The sequence below is a fragment of the Micrasema longulum genome, unplaced genomic scaffold (assembly GCF_059751315.1).
Source record: "Micrasema longulum isolate JH-2025_06_02 unplaced genomic scaffold, ASM5975131v1 h1tg000418l, whole genome shotgun sequence".
Classification (NCBI taxonomy): Eukaryota; Metazoa; Arthropoda; class Insecta; order Trichoptera; family Brachycentridae; genus Micrasema; species Micrasema longulum.
Genome location: NW_028277618.1, coordinates 324,160 through 337,406, shown reverse-complemented (window position 1 = coordinate 337,406; position 13,247 = coordinate 324,160). Strand labels below are relative to the sequence as shown.

Below are 13,247 nucleotides of genomic sequence, written 5' to 3'. Positions count from 1 at the left end.
GAGTTGTCGTGTCAACATTGCCGTGCAAAACGAGTAGAGTAAAAAAGACTAACTGTCTATGTCAGTTTACTGTGAATTCTAAGATGTATGTCGCGCTTTTTTACGCTGCTTCATATTCACTGACTACAGGTTAAGTTCCAGAACTTTAGTTGAATGGAACACGAGACGGGTGCTTAGTGTATACGTATATAGCAATTCAATTTTTCAATTCAATTCAGGCAATGATATAGTGTACTAAATATTAAATAATAACACAAAAAATTGTATATATTACTAATATGTGAAAACATTTCAATTAAAAAAAAAAAACTTGACACTGGTTAAAACACCCCAGTTGGTAGATGAAGAAGCCAAAAAAAAAATCTAAGAAGAACCACTTATTGTCTATTTGATTAAAAACCGGTTTCTGAGCTATTACACCACTTCCACTTCTGTTAAATTTGCCGAGAAGAGATCGAATTTCACAAACCCCATCACCCTCACTCCATACAAACACTAACTACTTTTTTATATAAGAACTTGATTCATTACCCTCATATGTATATTAGATTTATGTAGACACCGTTAATAGGATTTTACTCATTTCTAAATTATAACATAAGAGGGCACATGTAGCTCAGAAACTGGTCAGTAATCAAATAAATGAAGGCATCCCTCGAAAAGGGGTCTATATTTTACATAATATAGTAAAAAAAGTGCTTAAGAGTAGCAATATAATACTAGAAAGGAGGAAAATCTAAATCATGTATTTTTTGGATGACCCATAAATGATTGTTATCTTGCGTTCCTATCCGACCTCTCCGATATCAATGTTTTATTTCCTACTCAGATTCTACTCTCCTGTCCATCCCTACCCAATAAAAATGTATTTAAAATTTTATGTAAATATCTAAATGGTATTATGTTGTAAATAAGTTATGTGTATAGTGTATGTAATACTGAATACTAACACACTAACTTGTTTATAGTACTAACACATGTGTAAATATGAAAGTAAATAAAAATCTGGAACTCGACACTGGCTAGAAAACCCTAGTTGGGAGAGGAAAAAGCCAAAAAAAATAAGAATAACATTAAGGGCCAGTTGCATTGAAAAAGTAGAGAAAAACTCGCAACATTTTTTCTTTACAATTTGTCAAATAATTAGTTTTTTCTTCTATTAATTCATGTAATACATTTTTTTCCATTTTTGTGAGAATTATTTAACTTTAAACTTTTTTTAGATAATTGACATCGTGGTATTTGAAAAGTGAAGTCAGGTTTACTAAGTGCAAAATAAATTAAAACAACTTATGTCCTGAGTAAGTGAAATACATCCAGATCCAGTCCGTCTACTCCCGTTGGGAAATGGCAGTAGAAGATACTTGTTTTTAGTAAATAATATTTCAAATTTAAGTATATTTAAGAATAATGGTATTTTTTGTAGAAATATCTTGATAAAACTCCATTAATAATGATTTTGATAAAAAAGTCGATAAAATTCCTCGGTTAAGTTTTATTTGACCAACGAGCGCTTTCGCCTAATATTTACAACATTTTCAACTTTCATACAGAATAGAAAAAGTAGTACGCTTCATAACAAAGAATTTGTTAAAACTAAAAAATTTTATGCAGGTAAAAAAAAACACATACTGACATTTTAATCACCTTTATTTTGAAATATCACAATTTTTTTTTTACATTTTCAATTGATTTTAATTAAACATCAATAAATCTATATTTCTTTATACATACAAAAAAAAAAACAGCTAAAATAATTTAATCATGCTCCACAGACACATAGAAGTGGATGACTCTGATTTAATTTTTAATCAATTTTTGATAATATTATAATGTTCAATCATGTGCCTCACAAGATTCCTTAGTATGAGAGAAAAGAACAATAAATTAAATAACAAAAATGTCTATAAATAAAATAAGGCTAGTTATTTTCTAAGGGGGGTTAGAGGAAATTAAATACAGTGCATTTTGCGATTGTTGTATCATTTTTAGTAAGTACAAGATGAAATTATTTGCTACTTAAACTATATCAGGTATTTATTGTTGTCATAAACTTTTGACAAAATCCTTTGAGATCTCCAAAATTACAATATAAACAAAAACAAGTATTCAAAAGATAACATGTCACAATTTTGGAAAAGATCTTTAGAGAAAAACAAGAAAATAAAGTGTACTTGATTGTTATATTTCTTTGTTTTGATGATGCTAAAATAATTAAAATGCTAATAATTAAAATACCCACAATCTTACGTTTAAATAAAATAATTTACTCAACCAATAAACATATTTAAAAAAAATCATTTATTCATGATGAATTCTGAGGCTTTATGTATAGCCATGGAAAATTGGCAAACTGCAAAATGGTTTTGTTAAAATTAAATAAGTTTGAACCTTAAAAGTTCTTATCAATAGGGAAAAAAGCGAAATGGCTTTTAAAACTATCTTGCTCATATAATTATTACAATAATTGCTATAAAAATGAAAAACATACAGACAAATATAGTTTATGAACTCAGCTTTGCAATAAGTTATAATATCTTAAATATTTAGTAACCATTTTAATTAATCCGAGCAAATAAAACTAAATATTTACTATTAAGCGATGGATTATGAAGGTATTGCAGATTATAAAACAGGATTCCATTTTCTCAATAAACTTGATTAATATCAACAAAAGTTACAAAAGAAAGTGTTTATATGATTTATTGTTACATGTTCATTTGAATGCAATAAATGAGGTAACATTATATAAGACATTATGTCACGTTAGTGAATAGTGCCACAAGGTGTAGAATTTCAAATAAACTGGAAATCTTACGACAAAGAATATGATTATACCTGTGCAAAGGAAAACAAATTAAAGCCATTAAAATCACAGACGTATAATAAATAAGACACGTTATTCCTATACTAGCTACATCATACATAAGCGAATATTAAAGCACGGAAGGCAATTACCTACATATTGAAATGTCACTTGCCTTGCTAGTAACGTGTCTATTTTTTATACGTCACTGACTAAAATGTGTAGTATTATTTACCAAAAATCGTTAGCCAATGATTTTATTATATATTTTAAAACATATTTGATTGATAAAATTCAGTAGACAAATTAGAGAAGTCAAATTCGATGAAATAATTATATTACACGATTTCAAAATAACATGGTACAAAAAAAAATTTAACTTAATTTAATAATGCGTGATATTAATATAATTAAACTATTCGTTTTGGAATTCTCCGCATCGCTCTTTAAATTACTAGGCGTAGAGAGGTATGCACAAAGGAAGGGTGATAGTGAATTATCATTGCTACGATTTTTTAAAGTATTTTGTAATCATGTTAAATTATTTAATAAAATGAAGGTAAAAGAAATGACATTTTTTTACTACCCAAAATGATTTTTACACAAGGAAACCCTACCCAAATTTTTTGTTTATTTACTATACTTTAATTACAAGGTACAGGGTTAAACGCATCCCCGTGTAAAAAGAGGTTCTGGTGTTATATGAAAACGTTGAATACTCTTGTCTCACATTTTAATTTTGAAAATTCAAAATAATTAAATTTAGTCGGAAAAAGCTTTGGTAGTATTCCCTACATCTATACAACAGTAGGACATTATTAAAACTGTTAACATCTTTAACCCTTTGGGCCCGTGTCTTTATTAAAATATACATGAAATTTAAGATTTATTTACTAACGTACATTAAAAGCGGAGAGTTTATTTTTCATTACTGGTATCTGTGGGTCTTTATTTTTTTCTGCAACTTATTTGAAGCGAATTCCAGCCGTCCTTCTAAATGGAATTTAAGGCATGTTTTACAAGAATATATTTCACTAAAGTCAAACTTATTTGACTGAATAAACATGTGTTGAATAATTCCAAACCGAAATTTGATATCTGGGTTTTGTTGAAAATCCATTAGAGGAGTTTGGAAGTGAATTCCTGAATGACTCGTATGTGGACAGGCTCATTATCAAATAAAGAATTTTACAGGAGAGCAAAAAGAAGAATAAAAACCTTATTTGTGGGACACTGTATTCATGTATTCAATATAGTAGGTTTTAAATTAATGTGCAGTACTCTCTCAGTAATCCGACAATTACTGATACCCGCCATTTTTTTACTAGTTGAAAGCATAAAATCAGGCTCTATAATTCGCCGATATTCGTGTGTCAAATTCAGTAGTCTCAACTTCATTCCTTTAGAAAAATAGATTCAGACAGCGACTGAAAACTTAGAACTAACGCAAATGTTAAGAAAAATGGATAGCATTAAGTTCTGAGGAATATGCGGTTAAATATATCGAGAGGCTTGGATTCTGAGGATGAAGATAATAATTTTCAACAGACTGCAGCTCATATAGTCAAATCCTCACAGATTCTTCAATAAAAACGATCTTTTAAGAAATATTCATTTTGAATTTAACCATATTTTGCATGCATGTACTAAATCCGCCGTTTACACTGATTGGACACTTGCCTGTTTTTTAGGGTGGTAGTTCACTGAGAGTACTGTAATATATAATTTTTTTAAATACATTCACAAAAAAAAGAAACAAAAAAGTCTAATTTATTTTTTTTAAAACTCCTTTCTCGAATTGACAAAAACAAGCTCGCTGCAACAATCGTCGCATTTTGACTGTTTTTTTTCCAGCCATTGCTGCATATTTATTTCCTACAATTTTTAAGACAGAGAGCCACATTTTGTTAGTTTTAATATATCATTTTATTGAAAACATTTAAGTTTGTATGTGAAAATTCTTGAAGGAAGTTCATTGTAATTTATTATACAAATTTGTGGATTAAAGTATCACTCGCCTTTTATTTATATAATAAATCATTTTATTGAATTCGTTTCGGAGAAAAAAAATGCCAATAATAACTTTAAAAAATGCAATCAGTCGGTTTTAGCCGTGTACCCTTCATTTCGTAAGATGCTTCAGGAATTTTGTTGATTTGTATCATAGTATGTCATTCAGAATAAAAGGGGTATTGTATATCCACAGTAATTCATTCAGGTCTGAAAGGTTTAAACAGAAATGATCTAATGTTGCATTGATGTATCAATATTATTGATGTTTCTGGTCCCTATAGTTTGATGACCATTTTTCATTAAAATTTGTGATAGTGTAATCTTATTCCGGAAGCTGCACTCGAAAAAAATAAGTGTTTATTTAATTACTTTATAGTGATAAGAATTTTTAAAAGTTTTTTATAGTGATGGAAAATAAATTTGTCTTGATTTATCTCATAATGGAATTCTGAAGTAATGTGAATGGCCTCAATAGAAAACAAAATCTGTAATAATAAAAGTTTTTTGTGTTTATGTCATTTTTTCTTCTTTCTTCTTAAAACAGCTGATTGTATTACAAAGTACAATTATGTAAACAAATGGCTGAAGCGCATAAAAAAACTATGAGTTGTTGGTAAAAATACAGAAATCTATTTGATTTCAAGGTTGGTCAATGTTTTAATGAAGTTCAAAACTGTCACATTCAAATGAAATAATTAAAGTTATTTTTGTCAAATAAAAACAAGAATTGTAACAGTAAACGTATTTTATTTAATTTCATGTGTGTACTTTTGTTTTAATTAATAAAGGTGATATAACTATTTGGCAATGTCATTTGAAAATCTAAATTTAATTTTTGGTTTTAATTTTTAAGCAAATATTTGAATTATGAACAAAAAAACTAATGAACTGAGTGGGATTTTCACCATAGATAAAAAAAGCCATTTCTTCCAAAAAGCATTGATTATTTTTAACAAAGACAAATTACGGTAATTAACAACTTTACTAAGAACTCTAGCATGGAATTTAGAATTTCAATAAATAAAATAATAGATAAATTTACTTTATCCGCACCATGGTGCAGTGGCTAGCTTCTGGCTATGATGCACGAGTATCAGCGCTCATGAAATATTTACTCTAAATAATGATGTTTTTTCAACTACAATATTCCCCTCAACCAGGATCTTAAATACTAGAATGAACATCTTGCTTTCACGCAGCGAGTAATCAAAATGCATTAGAATTAGTGAACCATGCAATGCCATATGCACTATTAAATGCAGCCAAGGGCAGGAAAGAAAAATAAATTAATTGCATAGCCCCTGAAAAATGGACTGCATCACAATAGTTATACTCTTCTGCATCACAGCTAATTGCATATTTTAATTTATTATTTAGATGTTTTAAAAATAAACTTTTTACAATTTTTGATGATCAAAAATATAAGTGACACTTTAGGGTCCCTAATAAAGTCTTGTCTAAGTTAATTCATTAGTTATAGATTACATAGGAATTAGATTTTTTAAATTCCACGGCGTATTTTCATTCTCCATGATTCTTTTAATGTGCTTGTTTAAGGAACCATAATTTAAAATGTACGATGTAATATTTGTTTCTGAATTCATAAAACAAAAATTGGACACCATATTTGACTATCACAAGATTTAACTTTGATTTAGAAAGTTGAAGTATTTATTGTAACTAAATAAATATTGAATGAGATGACATGAGAAGAATATTGCTAAACAGAGCTTATGTTATGTAACAATGAAAAATAGGAAATGTCACTAGAATATTATCAGGATATTTTATAAAGTGAAATCACAAGAGCATAATTTTTAAATAATATCTTTGAAGTTTGAAGGTAATACAAAATAATTTGCCTCGTTAACATAATGATTATTTGAAGCAAGATTTACATAATAAATAAAAATTTACTAGTTATGTCAATATTTTAACGTAAAAATGAGTGATATGTTTTATGTTTTTACTTTTTGATTAAATAAAATCATGAAATGAAAGCGAGTCATTAAAAAGGTTCATTTTTCTGGAAGCCTTCAAATACGTATTTCACAAGTGGCCCAACGGAGGCGCGCAATTTAGAATAGAAAAATTATCAATAAAAGCCTCTATACCCGCATCATCGGCCAGAAACACGTTCCCGCCATACAAACACTTGGATAACATTTATATAAAAATACACTTCTTTATTTAATACTAAGAACACTCTCTTCGAATATCTTATTACTTGTATTTGCACCTGAATTTCTAATCACAATCTCCGCCACGCACACGTTCGCGAACCGTCATACCCTGTCCATAATGAACATCATCAAATTGATAATTTACATAAGCGCGATATTTCCACCGATTCACAAGCGACTACCTTTCTGTCTCTTCTCAGTAGTTAATGCGTGTTAAAACAAAGACGGCAATCTCCACCGTTGGTCTGAAATGAGTTAGATATGGCGATAGATAGAGAAACAAAAATAGTATCGACAACTGCAAAGGTTTCAGAGCATAAATGGCAGTTTTACTAGTAAGTATTTAGTTCTGTAATAACAACATCAGTCTCCTTTACATTACAGAACAAAAACTAAAAACCAAACCATGCTGCCATGCATCTATTATATCAAAATAAGTCAATAATTTACTGATTAATCGCAATAAAATGTACACAGTGAGTAACTTTTAACAATTATCAACTAAAAAAATGAACTGCAAGGATAGTCTGGAAAAGTACTAAAAAAAAAACCTGTATTGCATATTACTCATAACGAAAAAAGTGAAGAATGCCGTCTTCGTTTTAACACACCTCAATTGTATCTCCGAAACAAAAGAGCATTGCCTCGAAATTTCAGATCAGGAATGCGTCTAGTTTAGGGGTAAATCATATCCGAGGGGCGCTTCTTCTTGGCTGTTGAAGAAAGCGGAGAAAAATGGCTAGAAAACTATCACGGAGGACGGTCGAGCGCACTCTCCGACCGTCACGCGGTAGGAAGCCATCTCGCTGATCCCGTGGTAGTGAACGAAGGCAGCCGCCAGCACCAGCACATGAAAGATCTGGTGCGACTGGAACCAGATGTCGCACTTGCCGGGGAAGTAGCGCTCCGGGACACGCAGCGCGTACACCAGCGCGCCCATGATGTACAGCAGCCCCATGAGGACGAGCCAGCCCAGAGACGACTTGCTGACCTGGCTGAACCAGCCCTCCATGATGCCGTAGTGCACGGCGGGGACCACTCCCGACAGTCCGAAGCCCATGAACACGCCCGCGCGCAGCGGACGCAGCCGCGGCTCCGAGAACTTGTCCCACAGCGACACAACGATGGACGACAACCCCAGTATCACCACCACCGACAGATAGATCAGTTTCGGCTGGTAGTGGCAGTAGAAACTGTAGTACAGCCATGGAACAAAGGACCCCATTATCAGGAGTGCTATTCCGCAGTAATCTAGCTTAGAAAACAACTTCCCCATCATCTCCGAGTGACAGCACATTGTGTGATAAGCGAACGAAAATCCCAAACAGATAATGGCCCCGAAAAAGAAGGCTCCGAAAATCATCTTCTCTTGAATCTGCACTTCGATGGAAGGCCGAGAAATGAAGTAGATCGCTACTCCGATGAAGGCCACGCAGCCCAGCAAGTGTGTCCAGATATTTCCCGTCTCCGTGTGTATCCTGAAGATGCTCTTGAAGCAAGCTCCGAAGGACGGCAGCGGCGGGCGATGGCCCTTGTGAAGAAAATCGTTGTCTTGAAGCCACTGTGGAAGATTTCGAAAATGACAGACTTTCCAAGAAGCTTCCCAAACTTTCCGGACGAATTCTTCAGCTTGCTCCGCCGCGTTATGCGCCAGCGCCCCGAGATCTATTTCGTCGGACAGGACGCCCGCCTTCAGGACTTCTCTCATTTCTTGGTCCAGTAAGTGTTGGTCCTCCGGGGTGGACGGCAGCGGACAGCCCGCTCCCTCCTCCTCCGCCAACTCGTCGTCCAGCAAATCATCCAGACGAGAGTTGAGGCTCGTGTTGTCCGGTTCCCATGTCTGTCTCCTCCTTAGACCGTCGCCGTCCAGAGTCGGTTCGTCTGTCGCGTCGACCCACATCTCGGCGAGTCAGCTGGCCGAGGAACAATGGCGGAAGGTTTTGATCGAACTCGGCGACCGTACGAAACGGCAATTTCCCGATAACGCTACACAACGCGAGCGATTAATCGACTGGTAAAATATTACAAGCCCAAAAAAAATGTCGCAACACGGCTATATTTACGTCGCAGTCCAATTACGTCACAGAATACTGCATCTTTACACATCCATTACTAAATGGAAAACCGTAGAATAAAAAAACTAAAAATTTAGAGCGATCCCAATATCCGCCCGCGCGTGTGCGGCGTGGTATTTCCTCAAGTATTAACACGCGAAGCAAAGGAAAATCGACCCACGGACAGAAACGACTACCCACAGAGAAAACACCTTTCTCCTCCGAATAGACGATATTTTCTCGCGTTTGTTCAATTTTTCCGTCAAGACTGATATTGGCCACGAGTAAGCCAGGCAAGAACTGACCAATGACAGAGAGCGTAGAATTTGATTCGCATGAAGTACGTACAAAAGTGTAACCTAAAATATTGTGAGAATAAACATTTTGCAGTTTTATAATACCGGCGAGTTCGCAATCGAAGGATTTTTTCGTACATTTATTATAATTGATTTACTTACTTTTTGAACATATTTACGGGGAAGTCGAGGGTTATCCTCGCCAAATGTCAAGAACTTTTCCGCAGCACCGCAGACCTGTCAACAAGGAAAAACGAAATTACGTTGGTCATCCTGAAAATTTTCGTCCATGTTAGTTTTCTCAACCAATGAAACACTAGAAAGATTGTTGCGTTGCAAGTTTCATTGGCTCAATTCTGTCACTGAAACAGGTAGCGAAACTTGAAGTGCTGTCAATAACAGCCGAAAGCCAAATGGTCCGCCGAGCCGCATGTTAAAGTTTTAAGTTTCATGTGTTCAAAACTCTTTATAATTGAATTCTGCAAAATATTATTGTTATCGATAAATATTTTTATTTCGGTGATAATATTTCTCAAAAGGTAATTAATTTTCGCACTTTTATGTCTAAGCCTCAAGTTTTCGAAAATGTTATTTTTGTTTAATGATGTTTTAAGATACTACAAAATCTGTTTTTTTTTAGTTAAAAAGGCAATGGATCCGTTAGAAGTTGCCATAACAAGTGACACAACAGGACAGCTGTGGAATTCATCCGTTTGGGATGTGCATTCTGGAACATCACTATTCAGCTACAAAGGAGGAGGTGTTGCGGCTCCCAGGACACTGTCCCTTCTTGGAGAAGACTACCTCGTGTCTTCAGAAAGAACTAAACCAATCCTCCATTTCTGGCCACTTAACTCTCACGAACAAGTGCAAGGAACGAGATTTGTCCTGCCAGGGAGAGCTACAGCCCTGGCATTTTCTCCTGATGGTTGTTACTGCGTTGCGGGAATCGAAGAAAAAATATACGTTTGGCAGATTTCATCCGGGAGTTTGTTAGCCATTGCAAGCCGTCATTATCAAACAATTACATGCGTAAAATTCTGCGATGATGGCTCCCATTTCGTGTCAGCTGCTGACGATGGCATCGTAATGGTCTGGAGTCTCGCTCCTCTTATATCCAATACAGTCGGAGACTTAACTTCGCAATCAGTTGCTGGGCAACACGATCCTTTATACATATTTTCTGATCATTCATTGCCCGTTTCCGATATTTACATTGGTAAAGGCGGCATCCGTTCGCGTCTTGTTACAGTATCTGTCGACAGAACTTGTAAAATCTACGATCTTTCATGCGGAGAACTCATATTAAATCTTGTCTTCGATAAAAGCTTATCATCAGTTACAATGGATTTAGTGGAAATGAATGTGTTTGTCGGAACGATGGATGGAGTCATTCACCAATTTTGTATAGTAAACCCTCCGAGAATGCGCGAATATTATTTGAATGATTCTGATAAATCTTTGGTGTTTATGGGACATACCAAAGCGGTGACTTGTCTGTCTTTATCGATGGACGGAGAAACATTGATCTCAGGATCCAACGATGAACAGTTGATTGTCTGGCACATTCCAAGTAGACAGAAAACACACGGGATCCCACACAAAGGTGCCATTACAAATGCTTTCTTTACTATAGTCCCTAAAAACATGTTCGCTAAAGATTTCGACCCGTCTCTCATCCTGCACAGTTTCCAGAGGACTATTGATACCGACTGTGATTTAGAAATAATATGTAAAGAATCTACAGAATTTTGGGATGATATCGAAGAAAGAAGTGATAATGTAATCTCTGATTTGGGTAGTGGAGAATCCAGTGAAGCCAAAGTAGGAAAACTTAATACAGAAATCACTCAGTTAAAACAAATTAATTCCGAACTTTATAATTTTGCTGTCAAAAAGATTTTGAAAAATGTTTAAAAGAGCCTTTATAAAATAATTTTATTAAACGTGTTTTATGTTATTATTTTTTGCTAAATAAACAAGGTAATTCTATATAGCTCAAAGCATTATGAATTATGACCATATTATTTTTTGTTGTACCTAATATCCACTTTTATAACTAACCACCTATTTAATTATTTTTTTAATTATTTTTTTTTACTTTTGTTTTTGGACTCTGTTGTCAATAAATCAAATGATAATAAATATTGTACTTTTATATTGTTCCTTTTAAAATACCTCTTCAATTAAATGTATTTTTTGATCCTGAATACTGTTTTATTATGATCTTCAGATGGGAATGAAATACAAACAAAAATGAAATGTATTGTTAATAATTATATGCCTATTTGCTCAATTACGAATAAAGATTGGGGCATAATTTTATAATTATGATACATACAATTTCATTCACTAAGTTTTTTTCTCGTTCATTTGTAAAGGAAATGGAAACAATTTATAGAAAAGGAAGTAAATTGTAAAAAACTTATTATTTTCCAATGTTTGATTATGTCCAAAAGCTTGCAGACTGGCTGGATTTCCTCCCTAGGGAGTTGTTCATATTGAGAAGGAAATATGGAAATCTAGGCATTTACAGGGCTTATGACCTGCCAATGACAGCCCTGTAAATGCCTAGATTTCCATATTTCCTTCTCAAAAACATTTTCCCTCTCTGTTGAACTAAATTTATTATTTTCCTATTAAAAATGGTTACTTCGAAAAGCTCAATGGTGTAAAAAAAATGTTTTTTTATTATAAAACCTAATTTATTTTTTTTACAACAAAGAAACATTTACTAAACATGCTTATTGAATTTTATGAAATGTCTTTTTAAATTTCTACTTATAAAAGCCAAGATGACATAATTCTTCTAACAATCTACAAAGTTTTCCCATGCTGCTGAGAAACATTCAATTCATTAAAATTAAATTTTATAACCCATATTAATAAATATATGTACATTACAAAATAAGGTTTCTTAATTCATACATATAGAAATATAATAATAGAAAGTCAGTAAAATTAGGCATATATGAAAAGAACACGTAGGTATACATAATATCTTGAGAATAATATTGTGTTTAAAAAGTAAGAGAATCTTGTAACGAAAAACTCCCTCAGAGACGTGAAAAATGCCCAAAGTTATATTGTTTAACATCGAGATAGCCCTTCCAACAGGCATAACCATGGGCAGGTTGGTCCTGTATATTGGAATGTGAAAAAGTCTATGTTGGCGCTGTCTAAGGTTAGACACTTACTTATCTGGAGCATAAAAGCTAATGCTCCACATAATTTCAGGGTTTTCAATAATACCGCGCAGCAATCAAAAGAAATGCTTATTGTATTTTATTTACATTTTTTTTGTTTACATTTGGTACATTTTTTATTACATAATGTTTTTTTTTATTTGAAAAAAAAGAAATATTTGCGTTTTTATGATTTACCTAAATACTTAATTTTAAGGGCCATTTTGAACGAGTTATAAATAACCTTAGAGTATTAAATAACTCACTATCAGAAAATGGGAATCAAGTTGGGGTAGAGTGAGATTCGAACCATGGACTTTTGAGCCGTAAGTCCGAGACACCAGCCACGAGACTAGTTAATAATGTATCACTTTTTTCATGAAAACAAAAAAATTCCACATAGGCATGGCCTGTGTGGGTATACTAAGTTCTTAGCTAAATATAAAGTGTAGATGCATACATAATATATTTTTTAAAAAACATATAAAATAAAAATTTAAAGTTACATTCATTTTTTAGTATGAGTATTAAGTGGAAAATACGAAATAGAAAAAATAAAAATACCTGTAGAGCAAAAAATTAATAATAATTCAATTAGGAAAAAATGTGACACCAAATTAAAAGTTTATCTGGAAAAGAAAACATTGACATTTATTGGTGCGAAGGTTTTCACGGTCACTGTTATCAATATGTTTCTTTTTTGGGTGATA

General features: G+C 33.0%; 3 protein-coding genes across 3 annotated transcripts in view; 1 reads left to right on the top strand and 2 right to left on the bottom strand.

The window, feature by feature from the left end:
• Positions 1-9,657, bottom strand: part of MCTS1 (malignant T-cell-amplified sequence 1 homolog) — a 49,598-nt gene extending 39,941 nt beyond the window's left edge. Inside the window, exon 1 of the mRNA XM_088226279.1 lies at positions 9,515-9,657. Coding sequence (XP_088082405.1) covers positions 9,515-9,525 — 11 coding nt within the window. The 5' untranslated portion in view covers positions 9,526-9,657. The remainder of the gene's footprint in view (positions 1-9,514) is intronic.
• AdipoR (adiponectin receptor) lies at positions 5,547-9,335 on the bottom strand. Its single transcript, XM_088226277.1, has one exon. It carries the CDS (start codon positions 8,900-8,902, stop codon positions 7,742-7,744), a length of 1,161 nt encoding a protein of 386 aa, XP_088082403.1. The 5' UTR covers positions 8,903-9,335; the 3' UTR covers positions 5,547-7,741.
• A 97-nt stretch (positions 9,658-9,754) lies between the features above and the next one.
• Positions 9,755-11,497, top strand: LOC148281706 (WD repeat-containing protein 18). The gene is made up of 2 exons (XM_088226276.1): positions 9,755-9,891; positions 9,993-11,497. Exon 2 carries the CDS (start codon positions 10,004-10,006, stop codon positions 11,267-11,269), a length of 1,266 nt encoding a protein of 421 aa, XP_088082402.1. The 5' UTR covers positions 9,755-9,891; positions 9,993-10,003; the 3' UTR covers positions 11,270-11,497.
• Positions 11,498-13,247: the final 1,750 nt, after the last annotated feature.